Source organism: Mesoplodon densirostris, chromosome 8 (assembly GCF_025265405.1).
Source record: "Mesoplodon densirostris isolate mMesDen1 chromosome 8, mMesDen1 primary haplotype, whole genome shotgun sequence".
Lineage (NCBI taxonomy): Eukaryota > Metazoa > Chordata > Mammalia > Artiodactyla > Ziphiidae > Mesoplodon > Mesoplodon densirostris.
In genome coordinates this window covers 64106441-64123420 of record NC_082668.1, presented here as the reverse complement: position 1 = coordinate 64123420, position 16980 = coordinate 64106441, and the positions used below count along the sequence as shown (strand labels likewise).

The 16980-nt window shown below is 34.5% G+C and overlaps 1 protein-coding gene across 1 annotated transcript in view; it reads right to left on the bottom strand.

Moving 5' to 3' along the window:
• Nucleotides 1–16980, bottom strand: part of ARHGAP15 (Rho GTPase activating protein 15) — a 591169-nt gene that overhangs the window by 480837 nt on the left and 93352 nt on the right. The window contains exon 5 of the mRNA XM_060106959.1: nucleotides 15898–15987. Coding sequence (XP_059962942.1) covers nucleotides 15898–15987 — 90 coding nt within the window. The remainder of the gene's footprint in view (nucleotides 1–15897; nucleotides 15988–16980) is intronic.

Below are 16980 nucleotides of genomic sequence, written 5' to 3'. Positions count from 1 at the left end.
TGATCCCTCTAACATCTCTCTGACCCTGAGTCAGATTGGACTCATCAAAGTAGAAAATTCAGAAATATTTCACCTTTAATAAGTAAATTTAGCAGATTCATATGCTAAGTGAAAAAAAAATAAATAATAAATATGAATTAGTAATCATAGACATACATCATTTCTTTGGTAAATAATGTCATATATAAATCATGTCTTTGGTAAAAGCAATCAAAAGCAATTACTTACAATGACAACTCCTGACTACCTTTAGCTCACCCTGTTTGGAGTTCCAGCAAAATGAGTAGAATTGCTACTTAGTCACCAATAGCAAGTAAGTACTCTACATAACCCAAGTATTAGTTAACTTTCTTAGAGCTTGCATTTGAAAAATAGCTCAGCTACTTTCTCCAGTTACTGAAATTTGCACCGTGATTTGATTTGTGTTACACTGGAAAAAAATAATTTTGTTTGACTTTAGAAGATAAAGTAACATGTGTTATCAAAATGGCATTTTATATGGAGTGGAAAAATTATTTAAAATAAACTGTGAAACAACAGATGTAATAGGAATAAATGGGAAATAGTTGAGTGTTATTCAATTTCTTTAACATAAATTAGACATTTTTGAAAACTGACTTTTTCCAAGATTCTGGAGTTCTACTCAGTACTTTGAAAAAGTAGTAACTGAACACACAATTTCTAAAATAACTACCAAAAAATTATTTAAAACCTAGACTTTGATGTAACTGAATAACTTTATTCCCTGTTTTTCATCAGTTTTTGTTCCTGAAGTTAACCTAACACAGATTTAGAAATAATAAACTCTTGAAAATTGAAAATTTAATTTAATTAAGGAATTCAAATAAATTTTTAATCCAAAGCAGAGTACTCTTAGTATCATGCAGCTTTAACATAGAATATACCATGCTTATCTTTGGGTTTAATTATGTAAAAAAAAACAGAAAGAAATAAATGAATTAAACCTTCTTATTTACATATTTTAGGAAGAAAAAAAGAAACTAAAAATTATATTGATGAAGGTAGGTCTGGGAATCACATGTTAACCTTGCACAAATAAATACCTTCTGACCTGAAATACCCTGTGAAAATTCTGAGGACAAATAATAGCATTCTCAATGTGTATACTTTTCAAAATTAGAGGAATTGCTAGAATATTTAACTCCAAAATGCAAAGCAACATGGACTTCATGCTTTTTCCTGACTAATGGTTTTTAACATGAAGGTCATTTTCAACTTTTAGGAACAAATAAATACCATTTGCAATGAAAATATGACAAATATAATTTTCTTAGGTCATTTATAAGCTTTTCCATCAGCAGCACAGAAATCAAATTTATTTTCTTTCTCTCAGAAACTCTTGAAGTGCCAAAACTTTTCAGCTATATTTAGATTTTCCAACTGTAGCTCTATCTGGTCTTATGTCTTACGGCCCAAATTCTGGGTTAGAACCTCTATAGTTGCTGGCCTAACAATGACCTGTGACAACTCTGGGTCCTGTTGATCCAGACCATTAAAAAAAATAGCATAAATATACAATAGTCTCTGATTTTTAAGAGGCCAAGAAAGATACTATCTTGAAGACTCTGAACATACTGTTCCATGAGCATTTGCTGCGATTTTTTCTCTTGTAACTTTTCAAGCCAAATTATGTTGCCTCCACCTAATGTTGCAAAAACTTTGGGTGAAAGCCCAAAGTGATTCTGAGGCTCTGGTATGGTTCTGTGTAACCTGGCATCTTTCCTGGAAGTTAACTTTGTTAGGCGGCTATTTCTATAAACAAACTGAGTAATAGAAAAGACACATGATGAGATGAAATGCTACTACCTGCATTTTCTCTACAACCCTGTAAGGAACTAGTGCTTAGTAGTTAATTATTAGAAGCTGACACCATGAACTGGGTTTCCACAACCTTTACAAAGGCCTTTTATACTGGCTGGATTTTACTTTCAAATATGTTATTTTTTTCTTCTAAAAATCATGCCATTGAATTTTCTTTGTAGGCATATTACTTGTATCAATTAGCTGTTGCTCTGTAACAACTAGCCCAAAATTTAGTGGTTTAAAACAATAATCTTGTATTTGTTTACAATCAAGTATCTGGGTTGCTCTTAGATATTCTTGAACAGTGATATGATCACAAGTCCTGGACCTCCATGACAGGTGAGTCAGTACACTAGGCAGCAGGAGTATTTCTGGATGTCATTCACACATCAGCCTGGCTATCCATAACTTAGCAATGCCTGCAGCAAGCTCAGGCTATGGTGCAAGCTCTTTGACTCTTGAGTCATATGACTCAGAAAATTCAATGAGGAATTACAGTATAATGCTGCTGTGGAGTTTGTGGCTGGGTTAGAACAGACTGAGCACCTGATCACAAGACGTCAAGTGACTATGTGACTTCAGCTTCCCACGATGAGCCAGGCATTGTCAAATCCATTGAATAATAATATTGGACAACAATCCATGGATAGAAATGCTATATTTAGAATTTGGCCCAAGCAGGTCCAGAGGGCCTATGTAAGTTACATGAACACATGGCTCAAAGCCCCATTATATCTGTCACTATTGGAGGGAGTAGTGCTTCTCCCTGAGCTTGCACCTATGGCCTCATGGAAGTTCCTAAAAGCCAACTGATGAAGGATGAAAAAACTCAAGCCTGATTCATGAATGGGTCAGCTCAGTATGTTGGTGAACACCAAAAATATGAACTGTAGCTGCACCATAGGCCGACCCTGGGGTGAGCCTGCAGGACAGTGGTGAGGAGAAATCTTCCCATGGGGAGAAATATAAGACATAAACTTGACCTGCTCACTCTGTAGAGAGCAGGGTAGCCTGAGGTAAGCATATAGACTGATTTCCGGAAAGTGGAGAATGACTCTGCTTGTTGGCCAGAGGCCTGGAAGGAAACAGTCTGGAAGACTGGAGATAAAGAAATCAGTGGACTCATGGGAGTGGGCACAGGACATGAAAATCATTGTGTTTCATTTTCATGTCTTAATGTCTACCAGAGAGTAAGTACACCAGATGACTTAATCAGTTGAAGTCCTCTAACCTTTTTCTTTAGCCACTTGGAACTTGTATGCTACACTCATGAATGGAGTGTCCCTGGTAGCAAAGACGGAAACTATGCACAGATGCCAAACCACGGCTCCCTCTGACCAAGGATGATATAACTCCTACCACTGCTGATTGCTCAGTCTTCCAGCAGCAGAAGCACAACTGAGTCCTTAAAAGAGACTAACCAGGTGCCTGATAACAAATTCACTGTATCAGAGCCCTTCCTTTGAAAGTGGATCCTGGGATCCACTGTTTTTACTAAATAACCTATTATTTGGTAGCAATCAACCTAATAGAATAATGGAATGACTTCTTAAAGTCTCAGTTAAGGTGATAGCTTAGGGATTAGACCCTGTTTGGTTAGGGTGTTGTATAGCAAGATGCAATATATATACTGAATCATTATCTGATATATGTTACAGTGTCCCCAATAGCTAGATTATATGAGTCTAAGGACCAAGAGGTAGAAGCAGGAGTAGCTCCTGTAGTAACCCATTTGCAGCATTGATGCTTTTGACTTTTGCAACTTTGGCTCTGCTAGATTAAAAATTCTTGTTCTTGGGATGGGGGAGAAGTTTGCTTCTGGCAAGGATTAGTAATGGAATCACTGAACTTAAAGCTATAATCACCGCTATGTAACTATGGATACTCAAGCAGTGGACCAACAGACAAATAAAATAGCTGCTATAATCATGAGGATAACTGGCCCCATTATAATGAGAAGGTGAAGGTGCTTCTGTACAATGGGAGTTGGAGAAATGATTCAGGAACTCGGGGAATTCACTGACGTGTCTTGGTGTTTCTGTGCCTGGTGAGAGCAGTGAACTGTCAACTGCAGCAAACAGAGCCTGGCAATGTCAAAAAATTAAGGGCTCAAATCCATCAGGTATGAAAGTCTGATTCGCCTCATAAGGCAAACACAACAGACTAGTTGCAGTCCTGACTGAGGGTGAGGAAAATCTAGAATGAGTGGTACAAGAAGTAGATGATGAATAGCAAATATGACCTCAGACACAGTGGCAGTAAAGGAGTGTAACTTATTCCACCACAACTTTTTTACTACCTCTTTTGAAGAAACTGAGGCCAGCCACCATCTTGGAATATTCAGAAATGGATTAAGGCTAACATGAGGTCCAAGTCAATTTGAGTATAGCAAGGAGTGAATTGCATCACATACTTCTTGTATCCTGCCTCACATCCTCTTGGCTTTACCTGTGACTCTAGCTGTAGCTGGTGTGAACATTTCTGTGAGGGCTTCACATTCCTTTGTCCTGACTTCATCTTGCCTCAAGCATGCACCAGGTATCTTTCACTTTCTGTCACTGATATTCTCTAGTCTAAGGAGTAGGACATATGAAAGAGCCTTCTTGGTGCACACACAGACACACACATACACACACATGTGCAGCCTAAAAGTCAAGAAGATTTAAAGATATTATCTCATCTGAGGTGACCCTAAACCAAAGGGATGAGAAACTGATGAACAAATGCTTCATTCTGTTAATCCTTGGGTGAAAATTCTGACAAGCATCCTAGCCACTTTGACCCACTCAATAACGTCCCTTGTAGTGCCTTTTCCTCCTTCCCTGTTTCACTCTTTCTAGTTCTGAATTATTGCTTTCTGGGACACCTCACAAATAAACTAGTTGCTACAAAATTCCTAGTCTCTAACTTTGCTTTGAGGGAGAACCCTGCCTAAGCCAGAGGGCATATAAGGCAAAACTGTTTGCTTAAAGAAAATTCAAACCTAGCTTCCTATGAAAGGAGTGGATCATTCCTCCACTGAGATACAGCTGTCACTGTCATAAAATTTAGCATAAACACATACACCATTAAATGCCCTGCTATAAAATGTAACATCCAGCAATTACATACTAAAGGATTTAAGGTGACATCATTCATTATAGTATGTGAATGATTCTCCTGGCTAAATGGGAATTTAGTGTTAAGTAGCTGTAAAAGCTGCCAAAAAGCAAATGTTATTGAAACAAACATTAGCAACTTATGACTACAACCTGGGTCATCCTGACCATAGCTACTATCTCTATTATGGAGCCATTAGAAACCACTATAGGGTTATATCCAAGTTGAATAGGAAAATAATTTACTTGAAATTTTATACTTATAGGTGAAAGAGACTGGGGCATAATCATTATAGATTTTACTTCCTTTCTAAGGTTTTATTGTTGTTTTTCATATCCTCTTCCTAAATAGAGACAGATGAGGGGTAGGGGATTAAGCGATCTTCCCAGGGAAAATTAGCAATGTTCTTCCATGGGTCAAATTAAATATTTTGAGGGAGAAAACATTTTAAGTGGCAAAAGTAGGTAGTTATTGAGGGTATTATCAAGTATGCATTCACAGAGTGAAAATCTTAACCAAGAATTTAAAAATAAAACCCACAGTCTTATTTTAAAAACAGGCATTTACAATTTTTTTTGCAAAGATAATATGCATTTGATATTATGATTCTCCCAAGTTAATGCAATGGCCTTTTGTTATCTGACTTTTACTAAATTATAAGGTGGTTTAAAGATGTAGGCAAATAGGGCCTCCCTGGTGGCACAAGTGGTTGAGAGTCCGCCTGCCGATGCAGGGGATACGGGTTCGTGCCCCGGTCTGGGAGGATCCCATATGCCGCGGAGCGGCTGGGCCCGTGAGCCATGGCCGCTGAGCCTGCGCGTCCGGAGCCTGCGCGTCCGGAGCCTGTGCTCCGCAACGGGGAAGGCCACAACAGTGAGAGGCCCGCATACCGCAAAAAAAAAAAAAAAAAAAAAAAAAAGATGTAGGCAAATAGCTGGTAGAAACTGAGTATTAACTATTTAATATCATCCCTGAGAATTCAGGATTGAACTTCAACTTTCCTCCTGGGGTAATTTTAACTCATTATCTCCTATAATCTTTAAAGACTTGTGATCTATATAAGTATACACTTTAAGGATCAGGATTTTCATTACATACAATGAGACATTCTACAGTTATTAGAAACAAAACATACACTGAAGTTGCCAAGATAACGCTACTGCTTCTGATTAAGAATGTGTTAATTCACTGATGCTTGAGAACCATCAAAATTTCTTAAATTACATTTTAACTATTATGTTTTTGATAAAAAGTGCAGCGTGAGCTGAATATTTGTCATTTAACTTGTAAATCCATGAAGAAAGATGACTTCATAAGTCCCTGAGTCATTAACAATTAATCAGATTTCTTCAACATAACAATTGAATGACTGGGAAGAAATCTTGAATTTTATGAAGCCCTACACATTTCTCTCTTTTGATGCTGTAAATTATGTTATTTCCAAAATCAAGCTCAGTAAGTGGTAACTTAAAAAAAAATTCATGCTTAGATCCAAAAGAGGGATTACAACATCTCACATATATTCTTATTTAAGCAATATAGTATATCTTTAGATTCAATAAATCTTCCTAATATTTGACTACATATTTATTTTCTAACAGAAATGAGTGTTGATAAAATTCATCAGTCAATAACAGCCAAGAATAACTGCCTTAGATAAGTCATGGAAAATATATTTTCATGTTTAGGACAAAAATTACACAAGTGTGTCATTGCCTCCCCTGAATCCTCCATTCTATGACAGGACAGCGAGAAAGGAGTGCCATCAGATGAACAACATCTAGGGCCATGGGATTTCAGGTTTATACTTAACAACATAAATAGAGACCTCCTTTGAATACCTCTCCAGAGCACCCAGCCAAATCAAATCAGCAAAGTCAGTGTTGAAATGCCAACTAGCCACCAGATGGCAGCAATGCTTTTATGAATAATGCGGCATTGTGTGCAGTCCATCTAAGATTTCTGATGTTAATAATAGAACAATCCTTACTTTAGCAAAAGGACAGATTTGTTCGTAATGAGGCCAGCCATTTTTTTCATGTCACTAGTTATATTTTGTGGGTTCTATTTGCTTTCTTGAATTTGCCCCCCCCCCCGAATATTTATTTTCTTATACATTAAACATTAAATTGTTGTTGAATTTCATTTTGATATCATGGTAGAAAATGCCTGTGGCTTGAAACAAATATTTTCCTTTCTGATGGACAAATAACATCTGCAGTTGTAAATGTTCCAGTGTGGCTGTCAAAAGAGAAAGGTTTCACATAATTTCCTGCCACCCTCATCAGTCATCCTATGCATCAAAAGAGTGTGTTCATAACCTCCCTTCCCACGAATTGATTTCAAATCTATCACAGATCTCAAATATCAGAAGTTTCTCTTCTATTTATCATGGGTGTGAGAATTTTGAAAAATTAAGCACTGTTTAAATTCAAGGTTAAAAAAAAATCCGTAAAAACTATCAAGGTCTATATTACTCGGGAAGGGAATCCTCAATATCAATGTTTCTTTCCCTTTTTGGGCTGTTTGCAGATTTGTTAATTTTTCCACTGTAAATTTTTTTGGTTTGCACATGTTCACCAAGGAAGTCAGACTTAGAATTTCTCCCAGTGCTGGAAATAAAATGTTAGGCAAAGTGGTGGGATGAAGGCCAAGGATCTAATAGCTCTCTACTAAAAAGAAATTCATCTAAAGTCTCCAAGTGAATGTGCCTCCCTTGGTCAAATCACCTCATACTGATCTGTTGTCTGAAAACAGTTTAAATAGTTTCCTTCCTGATCCTTCCCCACCATCAGGCATTTCATTTCATCCTTTCTCTTAGATCATTTCTCAACGTTCTGTCAAGATAAAAAAAACAGCTTCCTCTCCTTTTCAAATACCGAGAATCCTTAACTGTCCTGCAGTGTTTACAGCCTTGCTTTTGAATATTTATTTTCTACTAAATTTTTAGTAACATATTTAACTCATATACTGAGAGGCTGGATAGATTCTACAAGTGGCCTCTCCAGTTCTGTATGAATGCTGGCATTTTCCTTTAATTTTAAACTTATTTTTTTTCTTGTGTACATTTCATACCTTTGTTATGGATGCTTGCTTTGTTATTTTCTTATACTGCTTTAAACATTGCTTTGAGGTTTGAGAGTTTTGCTCACCACTGCCCAGATTTTTCCCTGCTCAGTGACTTGTGGCATATAAATGCTGTGAATATATATATTTTTCTCTTGCTTTCAGGTCCAGCCTCATTACCTTATGTTTCTAAAAACTGAATGGCGTCAACTATATCTCTGCCAGTGATCCTACATTACCCAAAACCACTCAATTTTATTTCACCCTGTGTCACCCTCATGGACAAGCTATAAAATGTGATACCATTTATTGGCCCCATCTATTATTTACCAGCTTTAGGGATTAAATCGTTCCTTTTTCTGGAAAAAGCCTGTTTACTATTAAAAGAAATCATATTCATCATGAAATAAACACAGTTGTTCTCCTTTAAAATATAAAATAAGAATTTTGAAACAGATATGAAAAAGGAATAAATTGGTTTGAATGTTGTCTTGCTAGCATCAGTGTAATATCTTTTGTACTTTACAAGAGGAAAATTACAAATGGAAAAACCATAACACTTGATGATTCTACTTTGATGCCATGAAATCACCCATAGGCAGTGGTGGCTTTTGCTCAGGTGGGTGTTATGAAGGCCCAGGTTTGATCCCACATAACTCAGCTAGCCTCACTCTGGTTCTGCAGACATGGGGAACTGCACTGTTAGCCCATGTATGGCTCAGTGACCAACACACCAGTTCTACCAAAACATCAAGAAACAGAGTGTGTTCCATAAGAGGAGGGGATTTACATCATGATGTCAATAAATGAAGAATGGCAATGTTGCATTTAGCCTGGTGTCAAACTAAAATCCAGAATTTATTCCAAATGGACAACCCTTGTCTTTGAGCAGACGGAGCCGGCTATTCCAGAAGGCACTGTGAAGTGAGCTAACCAGTGACATAAGCCCATTAGGTAACACACATCCATTCTTCTGCTAAAATATTAGAAGTATAAGGAGACAAGTTGACATTTTCTCTTTTTTTCTTTATATTTTTAATTTTGATTAATTTTATTTTATTTTGGAACCTTAAAATCTTGGTTCTCTTGGCTAATTTGGGACTAAAAGGTACTAGTATGGCTACTGTCAATCTTTACTGTCATCCAGTAGTATTCTGCTTTGATGATAGTTTAAAAACGAAAACAGTGATGTAGAAGACAGTGAGGTAGCATTGTGCCCTTTGGTAGTTAGTATAATAAAGAAGCTGTGCAAATGAGACCATATCCTCACAGACTACCATGCTTCATGGAATCACCAGGCAACATAAGCTTGCTATTGTTTTATTTGATAATACACCCAAGGTATCAGTATCTTAATTCTATACTTGAGATTATACCTGTTTTTTTACAGAGATCTTTATTACTTCTCAAAAGTTGAACCAGAAAAAAGACAGTGGTTTCCAAGTAACACGGTCTGAACAAATAGGCATGTTCTTCATTTGAGGGGTGTACTTGCCATCCAAGGACTTGTTTCTGTTTCTCTTTTATCAATCAGGCTAACATGCTCTTTGGGTCTCACCTTAGATTTTTGCAATCAATTTTATTTCCTGCCTCCAGGCTCTCTCCTTTGCAGTAAGTCTTATACACCCTTAACGTTAATATTCCTAAATCAAATCCCCAATTATAAAAAATTATATCCTTCCGTTCATCAGAATTCTTCTGTGAAATCCCATGGTAAAAATGAAGCCAAAATCATAAAAATAATATCTCTTCCCCTTCAATCAGAAAAAAAGTGTTGTCCTGATATCTAAGTAGGGGAATAAAAAGAGTTACTGTTGTCTCTCATTTGGGGGCATAGTTGCTGCACTTGTCTCTAAGTTCCCTTTTGCAAGATGCTCTCAATAGCTTGGTAGAGGCTTTCAGGGCAAAATGCTTTTCTTAAAGTGTTTACTGGGATATGACATTAATTAAATAACTTGTATTGATTAGATACTACATTAATTATACTATTTACTTATAGACTAGGATATTAAAAATAATTTCAGTAAGGTTTGAGGACACATATCCTTAGACAATGAATGAACAGATTTTCAATGGTATATTTAATCTTAGTCTCTTGGTTAAGTTCATAAGGTAGTACAGAGAGTACAGAGACCCTGAATTGCATTTCACAGAGGCATACCTCTCCTACCCATTTTCTTCCAAAATCCACATCTGGAATTGTTCTCAAAGTACTGTGAGATGATGTGGTTAGAAGATGAATACAACCCCATCTTATTTATGTTAAAAATCAGTCCTTTGGAGTTGCTTTCAAATACAGGGCTGTTTCATTTTAACCTTAACACAGATGGGAGGCAGGTGAGTTAAAGGCTTCTCTCATTTCTTTGCTGTGAAGAACTGTAAGCTGGAGGAGGGGTCCTACCCTGGGTTCTACATAAAGTTACAACTGACATCGCCAAAACTGGAACACACGTCCCCAGACTCTTGTGCTCTCTCCACTGAACCTTCTGAATGATGGATGAATATCTAATAAGTAGATAAAATGATTGAGGACAAGAAAAAACTAAAAAAAAAACAACTGTATTAGACATTAATGCTGCTCTTACTCTGGTTTATTTTTAATGCCATGCCTTTTAAGATACTGTGAGTAATTCTCCAAAGTGAAACCAGCTTTACTTGAAATCTAATGCATATATGAATGTGAAGAATCATCCTTTTGCATTTAGTCTAACTACAAGCATTGAAAAATGAAAGAGAAAATTGATAAAAGCTCAGATTTATTTTAAACCATCACTTTTAACAGAAGGAAATGGATAAAAGCAAAATACCAGTAGTTTTCCTTTTGGCTTAAAATGACATTTTCCAAGATGTTATTAAATTATCTTCGCATTAATAAACTTAAGTAGTACTTAAAGATTTTAAGCTAAGACATATTCAGATCAGGAAGAGCTATCAAATTATGTTTAAATGTAAAGCATATCCATGGAAAATATTACATGAATACGTTTAATATACATTATAGTCAGAAGACTCCATCCAAAGTCAGAAAAGAAATACAACTAATGATAAATCTATTCTGAGATTTACTTTTAGGGACAGAATTGGCTTCCTTGAGATATTTTTATACATTAAAAATGAATCTCAAATCCAAGAAATTTGGCCATGGTTTTTGTTGAGGTTATAAATTGGTGGTGAGAGGAAAAAAAACAGACTTTCATCTTCTTGAGTCACTTAATTTTTTTCTGCCTTTAAGGCAGGCAATTGATATAGTTCTAATCAACCATAATTCATTAATAGTAGAATTATCTTATTTAAATCACGTAATCTGTAGATAAGCCTGCTGCATGTTCATGGGTGAAATTTTTTGAAAATTTTATTTGAAAGGAAACTCAGAAAAACTGAGGCCTAGTCACAGTCTGGCTCTGAGAAAAGGTTTAATTATTTCAAATGAGTAATCAACTACTGTTGTAATGAAAAGGACCAAGGAAACAGATAGTATTTTTCTCATTCTTAACCCCCATTTTAAAAAGTGACTAGAGTTGACACTCCAGAAATCATCTCGGAGTATAGAGCCTATATTGTGGACACAATTTCTTAAAATTTTTTTATGACAATGAATTTCTTTTCTTTTTCTTTTTCTTTCTTTTTTTTTTTTTTTTTACTAAAACAATGCAATTTTAGCCTTAGCAGTAACCACTGAATTGGTTAAAAGGTTTACAGTCTTCTGGTTTAAAAATGCAGTATGGGATATAGTCTCTATTTTCGTATATTCTTTGGGGAGGCAAAACTAATTTACATGACAGGAGTAAAGAATATTTTAGTGCTAAATTAAAAGGCATGGAACTAATTACAGTGCTTGGGACCATCATATATTTAATAAGAGGGCAGCTTCTTGGAGGCTGGGAATGTTTTAGAGGTGTGTCATCTATTTATTTGATAGCCATATCATGAACTCCTTTTCCCCAGACTTTCAAAAATGTTTAGCTCAGAGAGCCTTATGTTCAAAGGAAGGAAGGTAACCTGAGTGAAACTTTTCCTTCAACTTTGAAACAAAAAGATATTAGATGTTTAAAAATTACCGATTGTTATAAATTATTTTACAACCATTTTCTCAACTGAACTTCTCTTGAATAGCTTTGTAAATGCTTGACATATCCGTGAGGAAAGAGAAGGTGACAGAAGCACTGCTTATGTTACAGATGCTGCCTGACAATACTGCCATCCTTTCACATGGTTTTATTTAGTTATTACAAGTATCTCTCTGTAAATGACATTTAGGATTATTTAAGATTATGTTGTAATCCTTTTAATCCTCAGTGCTTTAAATTTCAGGCTAAACACCAAAGAGCAAACTAGCACTTAGCAGAAATGCTTAAAACATGTGATTTGAACATAAATCTTTTTATTCACTCTTTCCCTGATGAAGACCTAGGGTTGCTCTTAACTAAGAAAACTCGTACCACATTTCATTACAATTTACTCGGTTGCTAAATGCTTTTTCAAGCTACATCAAACTTGTGATGGTCCTTGATAATTATGCTAAATGCAGAATTGAACAAAAGTTAGCATCAATGAACATTTACTAGTTTAACTTAGAGTGTGTATGACCTTTATAATAAGTACAATATGTCTTTCAGTGTTGGTAGTGTATGTGTGTGGAAAGGACCATTCTATTTCTTAACGTCAAGCTATTACATGTGGGTATATACATTGACACATACATCATATATGCATACATGTATGTACATTTATATTTTAAACACATATTATGACTTGTCTATGCCTACTTAACATCTATATATTATAGAAGTTGCTAAATATCTTTAATATATTATTTATTATTAAACTACTTATGTCAAAAACTGCTCTAAAATAGGCAGATATTCTTGAACTTAGCCAGTGAGCATCATTCTGAATTACTGAAAACAGTTGAATACAAAACCTAATTAATTAATGCTGTCACAGTTATGTTACTACGTACCAATCAAATAAGATTGAATCTACATCAAGAGTTTAATAAGACTTTGACTATAAAGAAAATTTGACTTTTAATGCAAAAAGAAAATGAACTCAAATGTCCAAATGACATATACAAAGGAAACAAATGAAATACTTCCATTTTTTTGTGTCACAAATGTTTGCTTCTGAGTCTTTCAAGCATATCTCAGGCACGTATTTGTTTGTTTTCCTCTTCATTTTAAGTTCAACTTCTCTAGAGACATTGTAATTATGTGGTATATAACTGCTAATCCATCAACTTTTTAAAGACAGATTTCAAATTTTAAATTATTTCTAATTTTGCTTTTCGTTGATTTTTCTTGAACCAAAGATCTCAATAGTCATTTGCTATCTGTAATCTATAATTCATAGACTGAGATTGAACACCATGCCTAATTCAAACTTGGTATTCGAAAGCTATTTCTGATGTAGCACATCGGCTAAAACTGTGATGGTCTTTTTCACTGAGGAAGAAATACTTCATTATCCTGTAGGTAATGAAGCCCTTGAACACACACACTCAGATACCCAACAATGCCTTAATACCATGTTTTTTAGATATAATCATGTTTATTCTGATCATTTGAGAGTTATTCCAGCTAATGTACCTAATCAAATATTGATGCAAGTCATCTAGAGCTAGCTCTCTGACAAATCCTTCCCGATGCTTTTTTGTTAACAGAACTATAAAAGCTAATCTATACTGTTCCTCTCGAAACGCTTACTTTCACTATGTATACGTATTAGTCAATTTTACCTAAGCTCATATGTTTAGATGATGAAAAGATTTCAGCATGACAAGAAAACCACGGTTCACCCCAAAAAGCATGAAGCAGGAAATGAAACCTGAATCTTTCTTTAGTTTTATCATTTGCAACATCCTTATCATCACCTCTTGTTTCTCTAAACTAAAGGGTACAAGACAAAAAAAGATAAACTGGATGTAAGAAAACTGAAGTCCCATGAACTGCTCAGGTATCTTACAAACAAAGCTAACTGGCAAGATTTTCACCTACAAAAAGCTACCAAAACTGAGAATAGTTTTAATATCTTTGGAGGTACCTACATTCAGAAATAAGAAAAATGAGTAAAATATTATAACAGAGGTAGTCACACCCCAAAAAGGTTAGGATGATACATATTATCAATGTAGTGGTTTAAATATACATCTATGTATATTATATTCACAGCTATGTAAAATTATACTTAAATATTTTCTTCCATATTCGCAGCCCTTTACACATCATACATATTTGATTATCATCCTCATTTGTGATCTAACTTAACTCTTTGTAAGGTTAACAGAAGGAAATGAAAAAGTCTTCCATAGTTCAACTCCGAGGGTTTCTACTATTCAAAAATTATGTCAGTGTCAAATTTTAATGTCTTTATTTTTGTTTTGTTTTGTTTTTTTAATGTCTTTATTTTATAACATTGATGATTAGGATGCTAAACTCACAATACATAATAAAACTAAACCACTTAGCTCACCCTGTCCTGTTCAGAACTAGCCATACTGATTATCTAAGTTGTCACAGAGGCTAGGATTATAGCCCCTAAATTTTCTTATTTATAGCAGAATAATAAAAAAAAAAGCAAGAGATTGGGAGACAGAGTATATCACTGATCTACAATTCCTCACTTTAAAACAAAATTTAATTTTACTTCTTGATTCTGTAAGTTCACCTTCTAATCACTTTGGGCTTTAGTCCTTTGAGTTCTTGGCAAGTATGTTTAGTTTTCTTTCTTTCTTTTTTTTGTTTTTCTTCCTCCCTTTCTTTCTTTCTTCCTCATTTTTGGTTAAAAAGAAAAACAAAAATGAAAAACCTCTACCATATAAAAATGAATACCTAAATTGAATTCAACTATAATCAGAAAAATGAGTTATTCCATAATATGTTAACAGTGTTTTTTCATTTCGTTTTTTTTGTTTTTTTAATTAACATAAGTCCAAATTATTTGGCTAGAACTCATTTAGCATTTGGAAAATGCAAAAACAAACTGAAAATCAGTTTTTTCTTCCCAGTGAGAGTTCAGATAAGAAATGTCACCTACCTATACTTCTATAAGACACAATACATTAATTTTAGTGATACATTTAAGAACAGAATTGACTTTTCTTCAAGGGCTAAGATGGTCTCAGAAGACATTTGATACAATAATTATGATAATCTAGTTCCTACTAAATGATATAAATTCTAAAATATACCTGTAAAGTTATTGGTTACTTTGGAGATATAAAAGTAAATTAAATGTCATGTAAATATAGAAAAAGATCAACTTCCATAATCTGAAGTTATTAATTGCCAAAGGGATTTCAGTAACATCATATGTGAAATATTAAGTTTTCCCATTTCCTTTCTTTCAAGGATTTCATCTGGTGCTTTCCATTCAAAGGAACATGATTGAAATTATTAATCACAGTTATTTTTTTCCAAAAAACTAAATTATACAATATGAAAAATCCAATTTTTATAACTGTGCAGCTCTCTCCATCCCCCAAGTTACACTGGTAAATATAATTTATGACTGGAAAGCAGGAATGGCAATGAATGCAAATAGTTTATCATAATTAGCAAATCTTACTTTGTTTACATCTGAAAGTCCTACATTAAATCTATTTAAGCCAAGCATTCTAGGTTTGAACCACAAACAGCTATCAAATACACTGCAAAATTCAATGACTTTCGGGGATATAATTAATCACCACACAACATATATTTTGTGTTTAGATAGCAAGCAGTCACCAGGGAAAAACAACAAAACAACCAAAATTCAACTAGGAAGAGAAGCCAGGTTTTTCACAATGACCTCCACACAACTAGTTCATGCACATGAAAACATCATAACAAGGTAGTCTTGTTTTGATTACCCAAGAGAGCTCAGATTTAGAAAGAATAGGAATAATTTGAATCTATGTAGCATTCTTACCTGAAAGACATTCTTTCTGCTTGATTTTTCTTTGGCCCATTCAATATATGCCCCACACAAATCCACACTTTCTGGTTTGTGCCCAGTTTTCTGCAAACGAAAATGCAATAAGAATAAAAAGCATACAACACTGGAGATGCATGTCAGAAAAAATAAAGCTTTATTGACTTAGCAGCTATATATTTATGGTATAAAGACTTTCTTATCTTTTTTCCAGTTTCAAATAGATATCCTCACCATCATGTTCATTGCAGCATTATTTACAATAGCCAAAACATGGAAATGACCTGTGTCCATCAATCCATCAATGGATGAATGGATAAACAAAATGCTTTATATAATATAATGTTTTATATTATGTGTGTGTGTGTAGATATATATATATCTATATATATATCTACACACACACACACATACACATGTAAGTTAGACAGGAGACAAATTCTGCATGATTTCACTTTTATGTGGAATCTAAAGTCTAACTCATAGAAACAGGGTGGTTACCAGGCACTGGGGTAATTGGAAGATATTTGTCAAAGGGTACAGACTTTCAGTTTTAAGATGAATAAGTTCTGGGGATTGAATATACAGCATGGTGACTATAGTTAACACTTTACTGTATACTTGAAAGTTGCTAAGAGAGTAGATCTTAAATGTTAGAACCACACATACACACACACAAAAAGGTAACTGTGAGGTGATGAATGTTACTAACTAACCTTAGTGTGGTAATCATTTCACAGTATATCAAATCACCACATTTCATGCCTTAAACTTACACAATATTAATTGTCAATTATATCTCAATAAAGCTGAAAAAAAGAAAAAACAAATTTAATAAATATTAAGTGCCAACTGTATGCCTTTTAGAAATTCATTTTTCAGACTTTAAGTCTATACACATAAGTATAATGTGTATTTGTATTTAGTAAATTTAATTTAGATCAAATAGATTATGGCGTGTGCCTCCTTTCACACAATACAATGTGTATGTTAGTGAAAATCTGTTTTTACTTCAGTAATTCAATAATAATCAGTTAATGGGAATATCCTCTGTATTTGTCTCTTCATATTTTTATTTAG